At 42.9% G+C, this 22,500-nt stretch overlaps 1 protein-coding gene across 1 annotated transcript in view; it reads right to left on the reverse strand.

The window, feature by feature from the left end:
- Positions 1-22,500, reverse strand: part of tsnare1 (T-SNARE Domain Containing 1) — a 108,782-nt gene that overhangs the window by 14,098 nt on the left and 72,184 nt on the right. Inside the window, exon 10 of the mRNA XM_076279489.1 lies at positions 19,531-19,641. Within this exon, the coding sequence (XP_076135604.1) occupies positions 19,546-19,641 (96 nt within the window). The 3' untranslated portion in view covers positions 19,531-19,545. The remainder of the gene's footprint in view (positions 1-19,530; positions 19,642-22,500) is intronic.

A 22,500-nucleotide genomic window follows, 5' to 3' on the forward strand; every position in this document is an offset into this window, starting at 1 on the left:
ACAACCACACGGAGATTCTGTAATGTGCGTGTATGTCGTTCACACATACGTCCGTGTAAGGTCAGTATTAGGTCCGCAGTTTAGCATCATATCTGAATCATCCGAAGGGTAGGACCTCCGTTTGACAAACCTCCTCATATACTCCGGAGGTTATATCTGAAAGCGCTTTCAGAGTGCAAGTCCTCCTTGCCTATCTACTAAGACTTTTTGACCACTGCACCAGAGAACTTTTCTTAAGCGGACTTAAAAACAAGGCACAGCTCTACTTCATGCTTTTTGAGTGTTTATTTAATGAGTATGAAATCCAATGCAAACCTAGGATTTTGCTAGTTTGTAAAACATCTGGCTTTGTTTAAGTTAAAGTGTCATCTTTTCCACTGCTAGAGCACTTGAGAGAACACTCACAGATTCATTTTAAAATGAGCACCAAATACAAGTAAGGCAGATAGCTTCCTTTAAACCTCTATGGAGAGTACTGACTTGACTCAGAATGAGTTGACTTTCCACAACCAGATATGAAGCACTGTTGGCACATATCAATCACAACCCAACCTCAACGGGCCAGGCAGAGTCCAGAGTTGGACTGGCCACAGGGAGAATTTTTTGCCACTGTGACTGTAACATAGGAGGAAATAAGAGTTGACCTGTCAAAAACGCGCGCACACACACACACACAAACACATACAAACACTCACACAGTAATGCTAATGTTCTATCGGTTATACCGGTTCCTGTTTTAGATCACTTCTGTACCCTGTTCTATGTCTCTCTCTGTATTAGATACTGTAAGTGTTGTGTCCCTGGAGCCCATACTTACAGTATATCTAAATTAATAGCAATGCTACGTCTATAATGGAGTATTTACCTATACTTAACTCTTGTATTGCAAATGCTGTTTCCCTTGATAATCTGCCAGAGAATCTAAATAGTGCCATGGTCCAAGTGTTTGACTCTTGGAAATGCACCCCTACAAAATCAGTACCCTAGTTTTCAGATGACACACACACGCTCAAACAGTAGAAAAGTAGAAAACTTGAGCGCAAGTGGTAAATGACAAAACAGGAGACTGATTGCCTTACCGGGGCTGAGTTTTTAGAATTACAAATGTGCTCTCTCAGCTGCTAGAACAGCATATTTCTCTAATTTGATTTTAAAAACAATCCAATATATTTTAAAACTCATTCAAAATACATCTACTCTTCATTTACTTCTGATTACTTTCTGAATGTTTTCACAAGATGACCTTAATTAGAGATATATTTGATGATCTCCTTTCTTCTTAAGACGTTGAAGTATGATATATTGAAAGATGAATGCACTCATACCACTTGCACCTTTTCACAATTTGAAATAATTTCCCCTGAGGCTTTCACTAGCTTCTAAGTCCATAACATGTCTATTAAACCCAATAACATCTTGTCTTTTTATTTCCGCCCGTGCCCTATTTTCGGGCTTTTACATGTATGTGTCACCCACCCCATAAGGGTATCTAAATTATCGCTGTACCAGAAATTACATTGTACAGTGTCTCGAAGAGTACTTCTTACAGTCCTTATAGTGTTTCATGGCTACATACAAAACCACTTGATATCATTGCCTGCCAAATAGCAACTCATGCTGGTGACACTGTCAATAAAACGATACACTGAAATCACATTTTAACTGCACCTATCAGGATCATACGGAGCCCTCCGGGTGACATGGAAAAAAAAACCATGGGTTAAAAAAAAAAAAAAAATAATGGGGAAAAAAAAAACCATGCACTTTTACGGGATCTCATTGCGGGATCTCGCAAAGTTTTGCGAGATCTCACAAAAACTTTTGCCCATGCATGCCCACAAACCACTACCGCCAGATGGCAATCATATCATGATACTATGATTGCTCTATCACTGTTGCGTTTTGTGGGTTTTCTGGACACATTACATAGGCCTATGACACGGGAGGGAGAGGGAGACACCTGCGTGCAGACACGCACACACACCAGGCGCGTAGCAAGCGTGGGGGATGTGGGTGTTATAATGTACACAGTTTTGCTGGAACACGATTCTATCCCCCACACTTTTTGTCAGATTAAATTGAAAATAAAATATGGAAATAAACGCTCCCGTAAAGAGTTGGAACCGTATCTATAACGCACACACAGAGACACAAATAGGTCTGTTGATTTGATTGAACGGTCATCCAGCCAATCACATCAAGTTAGGTGAAGAACCAGAGCCGCTCTGATCAAATTCAAAGTGTACGTCTTTCAAGGCTATGCTGCTGCTTGGGTCTGCATTGTAACGTCTGCAGTGAGAAGATTTCAGATAGAATTGAAATGATAATTGTTACCGCATTATGCTAATTTAGTAAACCAAAATTCACTGTCTGACTGACAGTTTTTGTCACAATGCAGGGAGTCAAAGTGAAAGCGGGGTGCGTGCACCAAGGCACCTGTTTCTGCAGGAAAACCTTTGGCTACTGTTCTCAAAGCATTATTCTTTCTCTGCCTATGATCTGCAGCTTTTCTCAAACTATGGGCCTCAACAATTAACCTACTACTGCTCCACGTAGCCGCGAAATTAAGTTATGCCCGGTGCTTCACACGTCTGCTCATTTGCAGCATACTTATTCATTTGGTGTCATCAACTATATAGACATAGCCCAGTCAGCACACATACAGTACGTCTCCAAGACGCTTGGAAAGGAACAGCTTAATTACATCGCGTTCCATTTAGAACGTCTTATTATGACCGCCGCGCAGCGAAGGAGGTCATATAGGTTTAGTCAGAATTTTTTTATTTTTTTTTTTTTTTTTTTTTTTCGCATGTCCAAATTTCCGTCAATGAGTCCCGGGACACTGAAAGACCGGGGTAGACGAAACTTGGTGGGCATGTAACCCCATATGTATAGCATGGAACCATCGTTTTTCGTTTTGATCTGTAGCCCCCCCGCTGGACTGCACCCCCCTGAAGGAGGGTAGGGCAGACACAGTTTTCTGTGAATATCTCGAAAACCGTAGGGTTTAGTAGGACCATTTTTTTTTTTGTATGTTGATCTCAAGGGGACATGTCAACCCATTCCATAACCACTCATTTCATGTATAGCGCCACCTAGTTAAACACAAAAAAGTAAAAATGAGGTGTTGTAATCGCAGGTATCTGTGACCTAACATAGTCAGAACTGCACGAAATTGGAAGTGTAGGATCATTATGACACCCTCTGTATGCACGCCAAATTTTGTGGAATTCCGTTCATGGGGGGCCACACAATAAATTAATTTATGTTACTATACACCAACTGGCCTGTAGATGGCCGGAGACCGTTTTCTGTGAATATCTCGAGAACCGTAGGGCCTAGGAGGTCCACCTTTTTTATATATGTTGGTCTTAAGGGGGCATGTCAACCCATCCCATTACCACTTATTTCATGTATAGCGCCACCTAGTTAAACACACGCACACACACACACACACACACTCACACACACACACCCACACACATAACATAAACATAACACAAACAATCAAGAATTTCTCAGAATTATGAACAGGCAAGATGGAGGTGGGGTTGTATAAAATAAATTTTACATGTGAAATCTATGAACTAATCATGTTTTGGTACTTGTTGTCTAGCAGATACCAAGAATTGAGTGTGGATAATGCAATTTAGTGAGACAGTTAGAATCATATAGGCCTTTCAGCGTGATTTCTTTTTGTGGAAAAAATGTGCTGGACTGGGCGGCGGTCATATTTTGTACCGCTCTGCGGTACATCTAGTTTAATAGGTATTAGTGATACCTCGAAATTAGGCTGCTGTCTGTTAGGCAATTTATTGTAGCCTGCTGTGTGTGCGTGTCTGCACGCAGGTCTCTCCCTCTCCCTCCCGTGTCATAGGCCTATGTAATGTGTCCAGAAAACCCACAACACACAGTGATAGAGCAATCATAGTATCCTGATACTATTGCCATCTGGCGGTAGTGGTTTGTGGGCCTATTGGGGTCAAGTAGGAAGCCCAGCAAGTTCCAAAAGTAGAAAAAAAGTTTTGCGAGATCCCGCAATGAGGTCCCGCAAAATTGCATCGTTTTTTTTTCTTCTTGATGTTTTTTTTTCCCCATTACTTTTTTTTTTTTTTTTTTTAACCCATGTTTTTTTCCCCCATGTCACCCGGAGGGCTCCGTAGGATCACAACATTTGAAGTGAAATTATGGTCTTGATTCCTTGAAGTAAAATTATGGTCTTAATTTCTCCTGCACCTGCAATTGGACTAATATGTTTACCTGACTGGTTTGAAAGGGAAAAATAATTACAGGTGATTTCATCAGTGCAAAATCTAATGGTGCTGGCGATGAGTCACTGAGGTACAGCGCAAATATGTGATGAACTAGTACACACACACACACACACACACACACACACACACACACACACATACACACACACACACCAGCACATTTATAACCACAACACCGAAACACGCACATGCACACCCGCGCATACAGGCACACGCCACACATGTTTGTGTGGCTCCTGGGGTGCACTGCCAGCAGTCTCCAGTAAGGGCTGAGATTACCTAAAGCTGATTGGCCTTCTTAATGTGCCGGATTTAACACATTTCCCCTCTGGGGGCTTAAACTGACATTACAGCAGCCGGAGCAGCACCCATCTTCTCCACTAACAGGACCCACCATTGTCTCTGTGTGTGTGTGTGTGTGTGTGTGTGTGTGTGTGAGTGTATGTGAGTGTTTATGCTTGTATGTCCCTCTAAAACTCACACAGAGAAATAAGTGGACGGAATTGTCAATGTTAACATATTTACCAGAACATACAGCACAATACTTTGGTCAGGGCATACAGTATCACCTTATAAGGTATCACTATACTTGTGTAGTTCCTCCTCTGTGTTTCAAGGCATCCCACTGAGAACCCCTCTGTAGGAACGCCTCCTCCTGTGACCCCCCCCCCCCCCCCATCTCAACACACCCCCACCCCCACACGCGCGCGCACACACACACACACACACACACACACACTCACACACACACACACACACACACACACACACACACACACACACACACAGTCTGCCACTCTCCCTTGAAGGAGCCATAATCCCTGGCAGCAAACTTCTGGGGAAAGCTGACAGCACCAGAAAAAAGATAAATAAAGGATTTTCATTTCTCGCTCCATAATAGGAAAAAAAAATGCACAGCACGTTTTTCCCCCCTCAACATTTATCTTTAATAGAGTCTCCAAATCCATATCCTCTAATTTACTACAATTATTTCCGACAAAAGCGGAAAGAGAATATGAAGGCACAGTGGGGCTGTTCTGGTCCTTTTGTTCACAAGCTTACAGGTGAGTTCAATTTAGCTACTCTATGGAAGAACAAAAAACTGAATGCGTAAGGGTCTTATAATTATGCGAGGGAAAACATTAACATTTGCGAATGAGAAAAACTATTCATTTTAAAACATGGAAGTAGCTGACCCCTAGATACCTCATTGGTCAAGTCCAAATCGTTTGTGAACTAACATTCATTCCATCTCTTAAGCAGAGAAACTTCTCAGACAGAAAGAGGGAGAAAGAGAGAGAGAGAATAAGTGTGAGAGAGAGAAAGTGACTAATGTCTTGCATTAAGTTTGTTGTTTATTTTCGCCCGGAAGCGCTGAAATAACCCTATTAAATCACATAGTCCCCCTGTCATTAATCTCAATGGCTCTGACTAGTTCCTCAAACCTAATGGAGTTTAGAATTTGCATGAGACGAGTTTACCCACAAAGCCTCACCTAAGAGGATTCCGCTTCAGACAGAGAGCTTATTGTCACCCAAGCTCACAGATTAACTGCACTAGGTCTGAAGAAGCTCCCCCCCACCCCACCCCAAACACAGACACACACACACACACACACACACCTTGATGGAGCACTGAAGTTGAGGTCCTGCCCACACAGTGGCAGGTCCACAGCATGGGAAGAACATGACCGCGTGGATGATGGGTGAGTTCAGCCGGTCCTACCTGTGGGATCACCCCACAGAGTGTCCTGGCTGCGCTTGCGGCCTTATTAAAGCATCACTCGTGTGTCAATATCAGTGGTGGCGCTCGGATCATTGCTGTCATCGGTGCGGTTTTGTAGTGGCCTTAATGAAGACAGTGCCAGCGCTAGTTCTGTAATACTGAGACTCAAGTCAAGACAAAATGTCTGCTTTTTAGTTCCGAATATCGTTCATTTCTAACAGTTGCAGAGAGACATCAACACTTTGGTGCACTTGAACTACACAACTAAGTCTTCTTTGAGAGAGCCTTTTGTCAAAAGCTTTCCAAAGTCAGTCGTCTGCTGTGTGCACGCTCGCGTGCGTGTGCGTGCATGTGTGTGTGTGTGTGTGTGTGTGTGTGTGTGTGTGTGTTTTCCTGCTTCTTTTTTTGATTTTCTACTCTCATCCCCGCAATGCCTCATCATCACAGGATTGCAGCGCGGTGTTGTCAAGTTGGCTTTTAAAATCATTTGAATAAGCCTCTTTCTGGAGGAGCCTGTCTGTACTGTTTCACTGGAACTAAATCAGCTTTGCCTGCTAAATATAAAATGTTGCCTGTGCATTAATGCTTTAATATTTATCCGTGGAAAAAAAGGTGTCAGAAGTATGGCTTCATCCCTGTGAAGAATTCAAAGTGGAAGTGGAGGGGAAAACACACATTCTGACACCCCATCTCCCCCACAACCTCCATACCCTTTAAAAAAAACGAAACAAATTCTGACTTAAGGGTAACATTAAGCTGAATGTGTTCTTGGAGCATATGTGAATAGTTCCAGGCAAATATCCTGGTTTGCACTCATACAGTACGCTGTCTGTTGTTCACCCATCACACAGAAATTCAAAACACTATGAATACATGTTAACGTTACTCACAAATCCACTCTGCTCTCCAAGGACCGAGAAAAGAGAACTGAATACATCACTATAAATGCAACATGGCTGTCTGATCAGCACCTTGTGTTGTCATGTTCACAACAAGTTGCCAAAACCCCGGGGAACCCCATTTGGCTTTAAAGATGAAGAAGAACGAAAAATCCTGAGCTTCAAACAAGGCAACACCCGATCCTTTAACTCCAAACCTCAAACCTCTCTTACATGTTCTCTCTCTTTTTCTCACTCTCTCTCGCACTATCTTTCTTTCTCACTTGTTTTGCTTTCGAGTCATTTCTTCACACATGCTCTTAAAATATGAAGGTATATTTGGTGCAAAAGTGGCGAGCACATTTAACTGCAGGTTTTGCATGCGCACACTAAAGTCATAAATGTGTAACAGTAAAGTTGAAGTTGTACATATTTTTTTATATCTTGTTAACACAAAATAGGTGCTACACAAATCCTATCCTGTGAGTCACAACTTTCAAGAGTCATGCACTCGACACTTTTGCTCCAATCGTTGCAGCGCAGTTGGTGCGAAACACAGTGTTTCATAATCTGAGAACATGCACAACATTTGTGCATTTGTAAACCCAAATGTGAACTAATGCATCCAAAGTTGTGCATCTGTGAAATAATTTCTCATTAACAAAATTCTACAGATCGCTTTGGTTTTCTTGCACAACTACAAGTCAATTGATACAAGTGCTCGAATCTGCTTCTACGAGTGACGGATACTTTTGCACCTCTTCAGGTGATATAATAGGGGCAAAAAGATTTGTATGTGTGCACGTCGAGCGAATCGATCGAGAAAACAAGGCGGCCGGATCTGGATCCTGGATCGCGCTCAGACTACCATTGCCTGCTCATAAAGTAAGTAACCTCAGCTTGTTTCCTTATCAATGAAGGACGCACGATTTATAGTTTTATAGTTAAGCAATATAGCACGAGTGAGAGTGGGGTTGGTCATGGATATTCCCACGGGTGTTGTTCGGCCGTAGCCACGAGGCCGGAGGCCGAGTGGCACAGGCAACAACACCCGTGGGAATATCCATGACCAATCCCACGATCACGAGTGCTATATTGCTTTTATACAACAATTCTACCACAAACTAAATAATCTGAAAACACCCCATTATTGTTTAAAAATGTTAATTTCGACATCGTTCTTACGCATCAAAACATAGTTCCCTTTTCAATAGACAGCGTCTTGGTTGCTAGGTAACCAACATTCCAGATCCCTCGTTACGGGTCTTTGTGGTTTAAATGTCTTCTTAAAAGAAGTGTTAAAAGTCGGGCTGAAATCACATTCATATCTAGGTTTGCTGCATGCATGTTACAAGGACACTGGGCCATGTCATGTAAGGGACATGGTACTGCAAAAAACCGGAAACATAGTCTACATTGCAGAACCACTCAACTTTATTAATTTATGGTGAATACATTTTACACTACTGTGCACAGCCTGACGCGACGATGCTAGCACGTTAGCAGCGGTTAGCTAATTATGCTAACGTTAGTTATCTACAAGTCTCCTCCAAGTGACAAATTATACACAATGCTGGCAATGCTGAGAGCATCCTCGTTTATCTTACTTACATTGAGTTGACTGTGTGGCTTAATCCACAGATGTGGTGAAGCACTGTTTCGTTATGGTTTGCTAAGGAGTAGAGGTCTCAACGGGTCGGGTCGGCCCGACAAACCCGACGGGACCCGCAAGTTCGGGCCGGGTTCGGGTCGAAAATATAAGCAAATGACTTGGGTCGGGTCCGACCTCGGGCTTAATCTTTTCTGCTCAGTGAAAAAAAAACATTTATTAATCATCGCAGCTGTTCACCGTGAAGAAAGTCTGCTGCTGCGTGCAACGTGCATCATGGAGGGGGGCAGGGGCAGACACTGTGTGCACGCCTTTAGCCTGGAGAAGAAGATGGAGTTGGTGAAAAGTAGGCTGAACTTGCCGCAGGTGAATTCACCGTCGCTACTACAGGAGTGGGGAAATCAGAGGTCTGGAAAGTGTTTGGAGTGGTGCTGGATTCTGATGAAAATTCTGCAGGTTATGTGCAATGCTCAAAATGCAAGGTGCTGATTAAATATGTGACCCTGCAAGGCGAAACCAGTCGCTTTGGTAAAATTTACAAAATTAAGTTATTGTGCTCACATGAACGGCCATGAACTAATTCTTTCCAACGATATGTATATCGAGGGTATGCCTATTGCAAAAAGTATCGCTAAGATAACCGCATCCAAAGTTGTCATGGTTCTTCCGTCACGATACACCAGAAGAGGAGAAAATAACCGTTTTAAGTAAATTGTCACGCTAATGTGTTGAATCTTCACCTAAATAAAGTCAGGGTTTAACAGTCAAAACGTAGCCTATGTTTACGTCGGGCCGCGGGCCGGGTTCGGGCAGATAATTCATGTTGATGTGTCGGGTTAAATCGGGTCCGGGCTTTAAAAGCCACGGGCCGGGTCGGGTTGTAATTTTCAGGCCCGTTGAGAACTCTACTAAGGAGTAACCCATTGCTTGAAATAGTGGAGAGCTGGGATGAGAATATTGTGTCAAATCTTCGCATTGTATCGCGGAGTGATTTATAATTAGCTGTGCAAAGTCTGAGTTGAAATGTCCAGGGATATTCCAACTCATGGAACGTCTCTCGGCCAATCAGAAACAAATAAATAGTTCCATAGATCCCAATTGTTGTATAATTATATATATACCTCACCACTTTTGCACCAAATATACCTTCATATTAAAACCAGGAACGTTGCTCCACAGACACGCCATCTTTTCCTAAACACGGCTATGTCTGGCTCCATCTATCACACTCAGAGAGAGAGAGAGAGAGAGAGAGAGAGAGAGAGAGATGACATGACCGATCTCACCCGAGCTTCTCTGAACCACAGTCTTCCACTCTAACCTCTGGCTAGACCCCTGAATCAGAGCATATTATCTCTGCCTCTGTGGCGATGCTGAATTAATGTACATGATTCAAACTGCTTAGCAAGCCAGTTTTACTCTGACCTGCCTTGATCCCCCACCCATGCTTACATAACCTCAATCATCTCAGCGTGCGCTAACAGCGAGAGCTGCTAGCACACAAAAGACAGCAAAGGCCAACATCCATACTGTAGTCATCAGTGATATCTTATGAGGACTCCAAAGCTTTGGGTGATAGAGCATTTCTACTCTTTGCATAATTTTGCATGAATTTGTTTTATTAGTTGACCCACAGATTCACTCAATTCTCAAATCACCTTAATCACTTTAATTCCAGTGTAAAGCAGCATAGTAACTCCAGAGCACTTACTGTAGTGTGACAAGGACAGTAAAGTCTTAAAAACAGATCCAATAAGCAGAAAACAAACAACCCACAATAACTCTACACCAAGTGCATGAGCATCAGCAACGTCAACAATGTCCTCTATATTACAATGTCCTTCTCTCCCCTACTATTTTCTCTCTCTCTCTCTCTCTCCATCCTCTGTACTCTTCGTTCACTGTCGTTTGTCAGGTTGCACTGAGGGGCTGGCCACACCTCTGCAGCACTGGTAATGAGTGTGTGTTTAAATGAAGCTGTCACATCCTGCCTCGCTTGGGCAGGTCTGGTGCAGGATAAGGCCCCTGGCCCTCGTTGCTGGCGCTGGGCACAGGCGGCAGGGCCCACACGCACCCCCCCTTCATAATTGCCTCAGGAGGCGATAAAAAACACAGCTGTTCTACCCGACTGCGTCTGAGAAGAAAGAAGTTTCGCGAGCAGAACAAATGCTCGGCAGAGAACAGCAGAAAAAAAAAAGTTTCAAGCTTTTTTTTTCATATCCTCAGTAAAAAAAAAAAAAAAAAAAAAAAACAGAAAGATAAACTGGGCCCCAAACTTATTTATTTTGTTGTTATTTGTTTGTTGTTGGTGTTTTCCTCGTGTATAGGGCCACATCAGAAGTACGAGGAAATGTGAAAAAGAGTGTTTTGGAGCAGACAGGGGGTAAAGGGGGTGAAAGGCCTGGGGGTCTTTGGTCTGGGCGCAGGTGGAGTTTAAGGCATCTGAATGGGGCTCTGACCACTGGTGGAGGGGGCCGATAATCCACATGCCACAGTCTGCCCGCTGATAAGACTCAGGCAGCAGGCAGAGCGAGAACAAGAGAGAGAGAGAAAGAGAGAGAGAGAGAGAGAGAGAGAGAGAGAAGGCGGGGGCAGTGCTATTTGGCGATGCAAAGGCATCTTGGCTCAGTGCCTGCAGGGGCCCAGAGGTGTGTGTATGGCTGTATGTGTGTGTATGGCTGTATGTGTGTGTATGGCTGTATGTGTGTGTATGGCAGTATGTGTGTGTATGGCAGTATGTGTGTGTATGGCTGTATGTGTGTGTATGGCTGTATGTGTGTGTACAGTATGTGTGTGTATGGCTGTATGTGTGTGTATGGCTGTATGTGTGTGTACAGTATGGCTGTATGTGTGTGTAGCGCCGTATGTGTGTGTATGGCAGTATGTGTGTGTATGGCTGTATGTGTGTGTATGGCTGTATGTGTGTATGGCTGTATGTGTGTGTTGGGCTGTATGTGTGTGTAGGGCTGTATGTGTGTGTAGCGCCATATGTGTGTATATGGGTGCATGTGTGTGTAGAGCTGTACAGTATGTGTGTGTGTAGCCTATGAGAGAGAGGGAAGAGAAGAGAGGAGCGAAAGAGTGAGCTTTGGTTTAAATGGACCATTTGCGAATCAATGGATATGGCGTGAGGTAGTGGATGCTTCGTGAGTAGCTGAAAAATATACTTGTTTGTTGATTATCTATTAAATACTTAGTGACAGGTTTGTTTACTACTACCGGTAACTATTGCACTCTTAAAGATGATTCTAATCTAAATGAAATGAATTCATGCAGATTTCTGTCAATTTTGTGTGTACACTCCCTTCTGAAACCCTCCAACCCAAACCCTCCAAAAACAACAACAAAGTGGCTTGAACTGAGTGTAATTTCATGGATTTTTGCATGGATTTTTTAATGACAAGTACAAACATAACTATCATTAAGAGATACAGTATGAAAGTGATTTTGTAAGGATCTGTTCCTGTCTTGTTTCCCTTGTCTAGTGTTTTTCCCATCATGTCTGCTCCTCTTGTGTCTTCCTGTTTGCTTTGTTTACTTCCTGTGTCTTGTGCCATGTGCTTCTTTGTTTGTGTTTCTGTTCTCCGCCCCTTATCTGATCCTCGTTAGTTTGTTAGTTTAATTATGGTTTCCACCGGTCTCTTGTTCCTTGTTCACCTGTGCCCTGTTAACCCCTGTGTATTTAAACCCTCTGTCTCCCCTTCAGTCCCCTGTCTGTCATTGATGTTATGTTGTTCGAATTGTGGCTTGCTAAGTTCGATTAAAGATTCCTGTTTGCTCCAAGCTTGCCTCGTCTCGACTTGCCCTGTTTTTGGGTCCAGCTCTCCCCTGCAACCGATTTGATATATTCTCTATTTTATGTGATGCCTTAATTTTCCATTTGAAACATGGCATATGTTGTATAAGTCAGTGCCACAATAAAAATATAATTACGTATACCTACATAAATCTGACCTCTAAAAACCTCAATCAGCAATCATTGCTTTTCACTGCCTTAGTTTTATGATTTTTTTTGTTACCTTTTCAAAAAGTGTTCCTTGAATTTCATCAACCAAAAGTGAGCTTGTTCAGAAGCACTCATTTTTGATGGCATTTTTCTCTCTTTTAAGCAATGTCTATGCTTCATGCTTATGTTTGAAATTAAGTAGCAAATTGAAGGACGGGCTTTAAACCATCATTTGTTTCCATTATAAACATATTTATATAATTAAGCCAAAACACTACATCATTATGAAGCCCAGCCTTTCGAAGCAGGCTTGGGTCCTGACGGAATTGGGCCACTTTGCATGGCTGATGTATCTGTGCGTAAAATAGCAAGTTCCACTGACGTGGGTCTTTGTGCCCGTGGACACCTGCTGCCTGCGTGCCAACCTGGCGAAGAGTAATCAGCCTTTATCGCCCTCAGTCATTCCACTTCTCTCCTCAGCGACACTAATGCCCTGCATTCATCATCCCAATCTAATTGAGGCCTCTCAAAGGAGGAGATCAACTAGACAGACACACCGCCATAAACACAGCACCGGAGAGAGAGTGAGAGAGAGAGAGAGGGAGAGGGAGAGAAGGAGAAAAACAAACTCCTCAGAGAATGTTTACTAAATTCCTACACACAGACACACACCTACACAGTCCACAGACAAAACCTAAATTGAAGGGATGAAAATCAAATTCACTCAGTGAAAAAATAACCATCTCAATGTCACTCTAATCTGGGGAATAGTACTGGTGCTTTCCTCTAGTTTTCTTTGACTACTTGAGACAAACGTAAAAGCTTTTAACATGGTACATAAAGGCAAAACTTGTAATACTGCTTCATCAGAATAGCACTTTCCCATGTTCCTTAATAAGTATGCATACTGCACATCAGAACAGCACTTTCACCAGGATCCTTAATGAGTATGCATACTGCTTCATCAGAACAGCACTTTCACCATGCTGCCTACAGAGACATATATTTTTTTGTATAGTGTAATCACGGAATGGCCAGCTAGCGGTCGCGAGGAGATGATGTGGGCTTGAAGTTCCGTAAAATCCCTGACCTCATCTTTAATATGTATGCATACTTCACATTAGAACAGCACTTCCTCCATCAGTCGCTAAAGAAATCCATGAGTCCTGTGCATTTAACTCTGGCTCTGACCAGTTCTCAGCTTGTGACTGCAACACTCAGCTGCTGTTACAGGTCCTGGTTGATCTTTGCTACGTTCAGGTTCTATTATGACTAACACTGGTTGTGGATCATTGTGTTGGTTGTGTTAGTTCAACTTAGAAAGTTTTTCTTCCTCAACAGCTTCGCACACTACACAGTGTTGGTAGCACACACAGACACACACACACATACACACTTAAAACAAATGTGTTGTCCCCATAGATGTGTTAAAAACAACGCAAGTTTATGTTGTTTTCAACACATTCATTTTAAGAGTGCACACACACACAAACACACACACACATTGATATAATTAAAAAAAAATAATCTTCTGCTAAAATGACTCTGTAAACAAGATGTGGGGGTGGCTCAGGTAACATCATTCTGTAAAATTAGTGTCAGACGGCAGTTATGACATTATTTAGTGGTCCATAACGGGCCTGCATATTGATCTGAGAGGCAAAGCAGAGCTCCAGCTCTTTCTGTCTGTCACTCTCATTAAACTGATGTATGGAAGTCTGCATTCACCACTCCCTCCACCTTTCCCTTCCTCACCATACCCCCCCCCCCCCCACCACCACCATATACCTTCCTCTCCCCCAACATAGTTCAGTCAATCACTCTCTTCCTCTTCCCATCTGCCTCTTATTATGACCGCCGGTCATATAGGTTTAAAGCGGCGGTCATATAGGTTTAGTCAGAATTTTTTTTTTTTTTTTCTTTTTCTTTTTCGCATGCCCAAATTTCCGTCAATGATTCCCGGGACACTGAAAGACCGGGGTACACGAAACTTGGTGGGCATGTAACCCCACATGGATAGCATGGAACCATCGTTTTTCGTTTTGATCTGTAGCCCCCCCGCTGGACTGGACCCCCCGAAAGGAGAGTAGGGCAGACGCAGTTCTCTGTGAATATCTTGAGAACTGTAGGGCCTAGGATGACCATTTTTTTCCGTATGTTTGCCTCCAGTCATGAGTCATGTTAACCCATTTCATGTGCACACATGTGCACAAACAGATACACACACACACACATACATTCACAGTAATCATACATATGACACATACTCACACAGTAGACATATGTACGCTTGCATGCACAGGCACATACGCACACACAAGCACGCACACACATACACACACACACACACACACATACACACACACCCACACACATAACATAAACATGTACATGCACACATGCACACAATTCAAGAATTTCTCAGAATTATGAACAGGCAAGATGGAGGTGGGGTTGTATAAAATGAATTTTACATATGAAATCTATCACTAATCATGTTTTGGTACAGTACTTGTTGTCTAGCAGATACCAGTGAGAATTGAGTGTGGATAATGCAATTTAGTGAGACAGTTAGAATCATATAGGCCTTTCAGCATGATTTATTTTTGTGGAAAAAATGTGCTGGACTGGGCGGCGGTCATATTTTGTACCGCTCTGCGGTACATCTAGTTATATTTGAGATTGCCGTTTTCTGACACAAGTCTCTCTCTCTCTCTCTTTCTCTTTCTCTCTCTCTCTCCCCTTATAGAGCTGTGTGTTGCTGGACGGCCAAACAAAACAATCACCCATCAGCAGAAGAGCACTTGGTGGTGTTTTCGCTCAGGCTGAGCCCTTCTTTTCTGCTAAAACCACTGATGTTTTCTCTCCCTCTCTCTTCCTCTTCCTGGTTTTTCCTCGCACGCGTCTGGAGCTGCTTCTCTGAGCGGAGACTGGCAGACTCTCGGAGGCTTAAGTCTACTTCTTGCGTGGAAGTTTTCCAGAAAGTTCTGCTTAAGCCGGCTGCCACTCTCCCTTGCCACCCACCTACTGCGCGCCTATCCTCCTCCTCCAAACACACACACACACAAACACACACACACACACACACATAGGCACACACAAACACATACATGCACATAATCAGACACACACGCCAAAGGCTTCTTCACTGATATCACACCTCATCTGCAAGTATGATTTTGCGACGGAACCCTGCAGAGCGATAATCCATGACCCTGGTGTATCAACCTGGGTGAGAAAACTGACGACGTGCTGTGTGTGCTAACGTGCTGCAGACAAGAGCAACAAGTGCCACTGTGTATGTGTGTGTGTGTGTGTATTTGTGTGTGTGTGTGTGTGTGTGTGTGTGTGTGTGTGTGTGTTTTGCATGTATGCTTGTGGGAATTCACAGATGATCTCTTTGAAGGAGGCAACACACAGTGTTGAGTACAGAAGCCATGAAATGAGGAGTAGCCTATGTGCTCAAGAAATGTGGACAGATGGCCACTCATGCCAAATATCCGGACACATGTCCAAAAAGGAGGACACACTCTCTCTGTCCGGTCAGAGGGCTCAAAAACTGGACTGTCCAGACGAAATCAGGAAAGATGGCCACCCTAGTCTTTCAACAGACCCTCCAATCATCAAGCAGAAGCCCGGACTATATGTAGCTGATTCTGAACGAACTCGTCTTCAAGATGAACGCGTTCTAACACATTTTCAGTCAACACAATTGTACATATTTGACCATTAACTTTTTGACATGTTAGGGGAAGCTGAGCTTTCCTTGCAGTCTTAAATAAATCACCTCTGTCTAAAATGGACAAGAGTGCCACACATGCATTGAGCAATAGCCAGATGCAATAGCCTTTTTCATCAAAGCAGGAACACACTGAGTCTCGTACGAGCCCACTATGGACTATCCTTTGGAACTGTTGTTAATATTGATCACGGCCATCGCTAGACCCCTTTTACTAGGGCACGTGCCTCAGTAAATATGTTTAGGTTTTTAACAAGCTCCTGTAGCTCCTGTAGTATTTGGCAGTTGAATATTATTATTAGATTGATATTAACAGGAATGGAATGGAATCTCTTAATCCATAATCCAAGCTGTAACCACTGGGCTGTCCCTTCCCTCTGCACTGCATATCTATGTATTGCAATTGGTGTGCGCATGTAGCTATCAGTACATGATGGCGCTTAAATGAAAATGTTGGATTATGGAATGATAATAGCCCTCTTGTTTTTAGGGGAGGTTGTCCTGTATTGTAGCCTCCTCATTCACTCAACTATTTTCCCTGAGTATCCCTTGATTTTCAACCCATCTTAGAGCAACATAACATAACATAACATAACACTACCTCTCCTGCTCTCTAGTAAAACAGCTGATCTGACCAAAATTGCTGGCCGGTCTCTTTGGCAATGCAAGAGTTAGTTAATCAAATCATTATTGATATGGTTGCCTATAGTGATTTCAAACACCACTGATGCCTACAGATGGACATCAGAAAATGATTAGCACGTAGCAAAGGCAGGTAAGTTGAAACAGATGAAACAGGTAAGACTTAGTCAGAGAGAAACAAACTAGCTAGCTAACCTGCTAGCAGGTCTTGCAAATGTATGTCTGAATGATTTGGCTATATAAATTTGGATTTATAGTTGACTTGAATTGGGCTTTTTGTTATTTGCATGCATTTGCATGCTACAAACATAATGAGACATAATGCACATTATGCAGATAAGCATAATATATATTTAAAATAGAAAATAGTTATTTAGATATATATGTTTACTTTGTACCTTTAGCAATAGTTGTTTCAGTTTAAGCAGCAGCAATATGGTAAGTAAGTAAGTGGCTGAAGTTATACAGCCTAGCACATTCTATGAATGCGGCAGGCATTCAGGAACAAAAAAAGTGTCATTGGAGTAAAGGGAGCGATGTGATGCCCCTGAAATTGTTGCCTTTGTGGGTCAACTGATGGACAGTAAAATCAAACACATATCTGTAGTGTGGAAGACCTGTGGTCATGGTGCCACGGATGCCACTTTGACTGACAGGTGCCCCAACACTAGTAGCCTGTGATATAATCACAGAGTCACTAAAGCAAAGTTCAGAGAACTTCTACTCTCTGTTTCACTTCATTTTAACTATCAGCAGCAAGGAGCCAGTTAATTAAAGATGGTATCGCCTTTCACTTGCTTCCTAGCGCTCGGCAATTATATGCAAGACAGGAGAGAGATAGAGGGAAAAAGACAGAGGGAAAGAGAGAGAGAGAGAGAGAGAACGAGTGGGAGAAATAAAAGTATACAGTAGTAGGAGGATGTGGTTCACAGAAGTGCAAAGATAAATAAATTGAATAAAAATGGACACTGAGGAAGAGGTGTAGCCTCTACAGAAGAGGAGGAATGGTGTGCAGATGAAAGTCCTGCAGATAGCCCTTAAAGCAACACCAAATAACTTTTCCTCTGTCGCACAAACGCTATTTGTTGATCCAGCAACGGCTTTGCAAATAACGATGTCCACAGACAAGGTAGAATATGTTGCATGATTTATGAAAGTACGATGTATTGCGACATCAAACACAAGTCAAATTTGTAGCTTCTTATGTCTCATTCCATCGAACTACAGATCCGCTACCCGATCTGGCAAACTTACATAGTGCGGTTATAGCCGATAGAGGGCCGCGAAGCGAATGCAGAAGTGCCGTTCACCCTGTTAGGAGTTGATGAACCACGGAAACAATTTTGGAAACATTATTTTAAGGTACAAAAAACTCTTTGGTGTTGCTTTAACTTAAAACACACACACACACACACACACGCACGCGCGCACACACACACACACACACACACACACTCAGAGATACACACACACTCAGACATACGCACACATACATACACACACCACACACAGTGATCAATATTTGGGAGTGCTCAGACTGCCACTCTGTGTTGATCTGTAATAAAGTGCACTAGCACAGCATGGGATCCCTGCCTGTGTCTTATCACACAGAACAGGTGAAGACGTGGCGTAACGGAACTCTGACATACGTGGAGAGTAGCAGTAGCCTAATTCTTTATGGCCATGGCCTTATGGTTTGAATGTTAGTGAATGGGTGAAAATGCCGACTGAGCAGCTTAAAGCTGCAGTACGAGGAACATCCATCAACAGAGCAAATGCCTACTGTACGTGTGTGTGTGTGTGTGTGTGTGGTGTGTGTGTGTGTGTGTGTGTGTGTGTGTGTGTGTGTGTGTGTGTGTGTGTGTGTGTGTGTGTGTGTGTGTGTGTGTGTGTGTGTGTATGTGTGTGAGAGTGTGTGTGTGCTTGTGTGAATGTGTGAGTATGTTATAGTGTGTATGTATGTATGTATGTACAGTATGCTTGCTCTTGTCAACATGTGAGTGTATGTATTGTTGTATGGGTGTGTGTGTGTGTGTGTGTGTGTGTGTGTGCGTGCGTGCGTGCGTGCGTGCGTGCGTGCGTGCGTGCATGCGTGCGTGCGTGCGTGCGCGTCTGGCGTGTGTGAGAGTGTGTGTGTGTATGTATGTGTGTGTGTGTGTTTGTGTGTGTGTGTGTGTGTGTTTGTGTGTGTGTTTGTGTGTGTATGTATGTATGTGTGTGTGTGTGTGTGTGTGTGTGTGTGTGTGTGTGTGTGTGTGTGTGTAGGAGGGGGGTGTAATCCATCACAGAGATGACCACACACTTGACATGATGAGGAAACATTATCCTCCTGCTCTTTTTTGCAATGGAAGAGAAGTTACAGTCGGAGGAGCTAAAAAGGCCCCAAGAGAGCAAACATCAAAGATCAAATTTAGGCCCATTATCCCCCCACCCAACAGCTGAAAAAAATTCCTCTCAAATCCATTACTGACCATGACTATTGTCTCTTTATACTTAATGAAAAGCAACAGTAGCAATGCTATTCTTGGCATGGCAGCTATCTTGAAACAGCCCTGCGGGTATAACGGCCTGTTTCTCAGCAGAATGGACAGTGAGCACGCAGCATAATCATTTCAGCATCCATGGACAAACAGTTATTCACAAAGCATAGCAGGGTCAGGCCCGCATGTGGTGTGTGTAGCGTAGGTGGTGTGTGTGTGTGGTGTGTGTTTAGATACCTTGCTGGCCAGTTCTCATTTTCTTGCTGTGATTGCGATGATAATGACGAGGAGGGTTAACAACAGAGCTCCGGCTAACAGCAGGTAGCATTTCCTCTTCCTCAGTTGCCTCTGTGGACACACACACACACACACACACACACACACACACATACACACACACATATTAGACATGCCAATTAAATACATCAATCACTCTTGAGAGAAGCTTTTAGAATCACCTATAACAAAGGGAAAGGTCATACAATGTCATAGTGTGTATAGACTAGTATAAATTGTATATCATGGGTTCAATTTAATCTAATGATTTTTTTTTTCTGTCAGCCTGACATAATGTGAAGGTATTGACATATTGACATGACTCGACATTATAAGAAATTCTAAGAAAATATGATCTTTACAAATAATTGAAATAGTCATTTTCTTAAAGCCACAGTAGACCAGCCTACAGTGTAATAATAATAACATTTATTTATATAGCACAGTAAACCAGCCTATATGGAGTTGAGTTCCATATTCCCATTCAAAGTCGGGTATGGATGGGGTCTGAGTCAAGTGTCAATGGAAGGGGATGAGAGAATTCCAAAGATCAATGACACACACCCGTTCATTTCATTTCATTTCATTTTTCCTTGTTCTTCCACCTTTCCACCTTTATGTTCTTCTGTATTTGCTCTCTCCTCTCTCTCTGTCCAAGCTTATTTCTTTCTGTGTCCTGTCCACTGTTAGAGATTGCCTAAAATATTCAAACAGCCTTGTTTCACTCTGCCATGTCCCATCGTCCAATCCAATGGCTCTCTTATCTTAGTTTGAAATAAATAAACTGGAAAAAAACTGTGAAAGAAATGAGGAAGAATAAAGTTCAACATCGGTAAAATAAATGGGAACAAATAGAACGGAGTTCTCAGCAGCTGCATATGTTTGTAAATATTTATTTCCATAGCCTGTCGCCGTGGGCGCTGGGGATGTTTCGGGCACGCCAGAGAGCACAGAATCTATGTTGTTTTGAAATGCTTTTCTTCCGCTCTTAGTTTTTTCCCCTCCCAGCCCGTTTTGCTGCTACAAAGGCACGAGAGTGAGTGAGTGAGGGAGAGAGAGAGGGAGGGAAAGAGAGAGAGAAAGAGAGGGAGGGAAAAAGAGAGAGCGGGGTGGGGGGGGGGGGCATCAGCAGCAGAGCAGAGCCGGTCTGCAGCCTTTAAATCCTGCCTCGCTTCAAAGCGCAGGGAGCAATTCATCTCCTTATCTGGGACTCGAAACAGGCTTTCTCTGTGGAAAGAGTGTGTGTGTGCGTGTGAGAAAGAGAGAGATAGAGAGAGAGCAAGAGAGACAGTGTGTGTGTATGTGTGTATGTAGAGAGAGAGAGACAGAGAGAGTGAGAGAGAGAGATAGATAGAGAGTGTGTATGTGTGTATGTAGAGAGAGAGAGAGAGAGAGACAGAGAGAGAGAGAGAGAGAGAGAGAGAGAGAGAGAGAGAGAGAGAGAGAGAGAGCACAGCAGTGAGAGAAAGAGCGAGGAGAGGAGAGGGGTAAAAAATGCTGTCGAGTAATTTTCCGTTTAAACGTTCCACTCCACAACAATTTGCATAAGCAGCCCAGCATGTGTGATAAGAAGATTGGTAATTTTCAAAGGCTCTGTGGGGATTGAGAATTAAAAGGCTCTCTCTGCTATCTCCTCTCTTGCAGCTGGTCACCACAGACTCCTCAGCTTCTTTCTTACATTTTCTCCTAAACTGCGCCTCATAGACTTTCACTCTCTCACCCGAGCCCCCCTCTCTCTCTCTCTCTCTCGCTACAGTCTCTTGGTACTGGTTATCAATGCGTGTCTCCCTAGTTTCTGGTCCTATTCACAGAGAGCTGGCAAACGTGCAGGGTGCACCAAGACTACAGCTCTACACAATGGAACTGTTGCACAGTTTTTAAGAATTGTAATTTTCTAGATCAGGCAGAGCAAGTGGCTATAAACATGCATATGTATTCTCTCTCTCTCCCTCTCTCCCTCTCTCTCTCTCTCTCTCTATGCCCCCCACACACACACTAGCATACAACAAAAGATGCACAAGATGGAGTGAGAGATTACGTAAAACAGGTGAAGAGAGAGAGGATCCCTCTCTCTTTCCTTTCTTTAAATGCTAATGAATGAAAGGCATAGAGTGATAAGGGGATTCTATTTCCTCAGTCATACTATTGTCCATAGAGATAGATGATCTGAATGGCAAACAGAAGTGTAATTTTGGATCTCCTGTCTGGCAACTTATGCAATTTATAAATCCATTCATCTATGAAAAATGCACAGGACTCTGATGATGCGTGGGGATGTTGGTCCAGATTATGGCCGAAAACAGGCTTAAATGTCATGCTTTAATGTTGGGATTCCAGGACTGCACTATGGTACACAGAAGGAGCAATACAGTGTTCTGAATATCTGCTATATGTTTGCTATCTGAATGCTCTGAAAATCTGAATATTGAAAAAAAAAACTTGTAAAGCCTTACAGACACCAGCTACCTTGCTAGCATGTTAACTCTAGCTAACTCTAACATTTAGTGATATAGTTTTTTTTTTTTTTTTTACATTTTGATCTGACGCAGACCACATCATCTTTATCATCACTTGGCCTCCACCTCAGGTGTTCAGGACAACATGTTCTGACCTGCTGGAAGTTGCTGTTGTTCTCTGGGTCGGCGTTGGAAGTACATTTAATTGTTTCTCTTACAAACAGGCTAAACACTCTTCTTGAATTTGGCTCACTGTATACAAATACACATTAGTCACTCTCAACAACCACCATCAACAGTATTGCTGTCAAACTAACCCCAGATGTCCTCAATCTTTCATCCAAGACACTAGCATTTATACCCACAGAAATACTGAGGCTGGGGAAGATGTCTTATGAGTGGTAGATGCATATATATATAAAACAAAATATAGGCCTGACCATTTTTAATTAGGAATAACTATTCTTTCCTAGGC

The sequence above is a fragment of the Alosa pseudoharengus genome, unplaced genomic scaffold (genome assembly GCF_046254945.1).
Source record: "Alosa pseudoharengus isolate Yale_2024_CS ecotype anadromous, Long Island Sound unplaced genomic scaffold, YU_APseudo_1.1 YU_APseudo_1.1_scf_12, whole genome shotgun sequence".
In the NCBI taxonomy this organism is placed as follows: Eukaryota; Metazoa; Chordata; class Actinopteri; order Clupeiformes; family Clupeidae; genus Alosa; species Alosa pseudoharengus.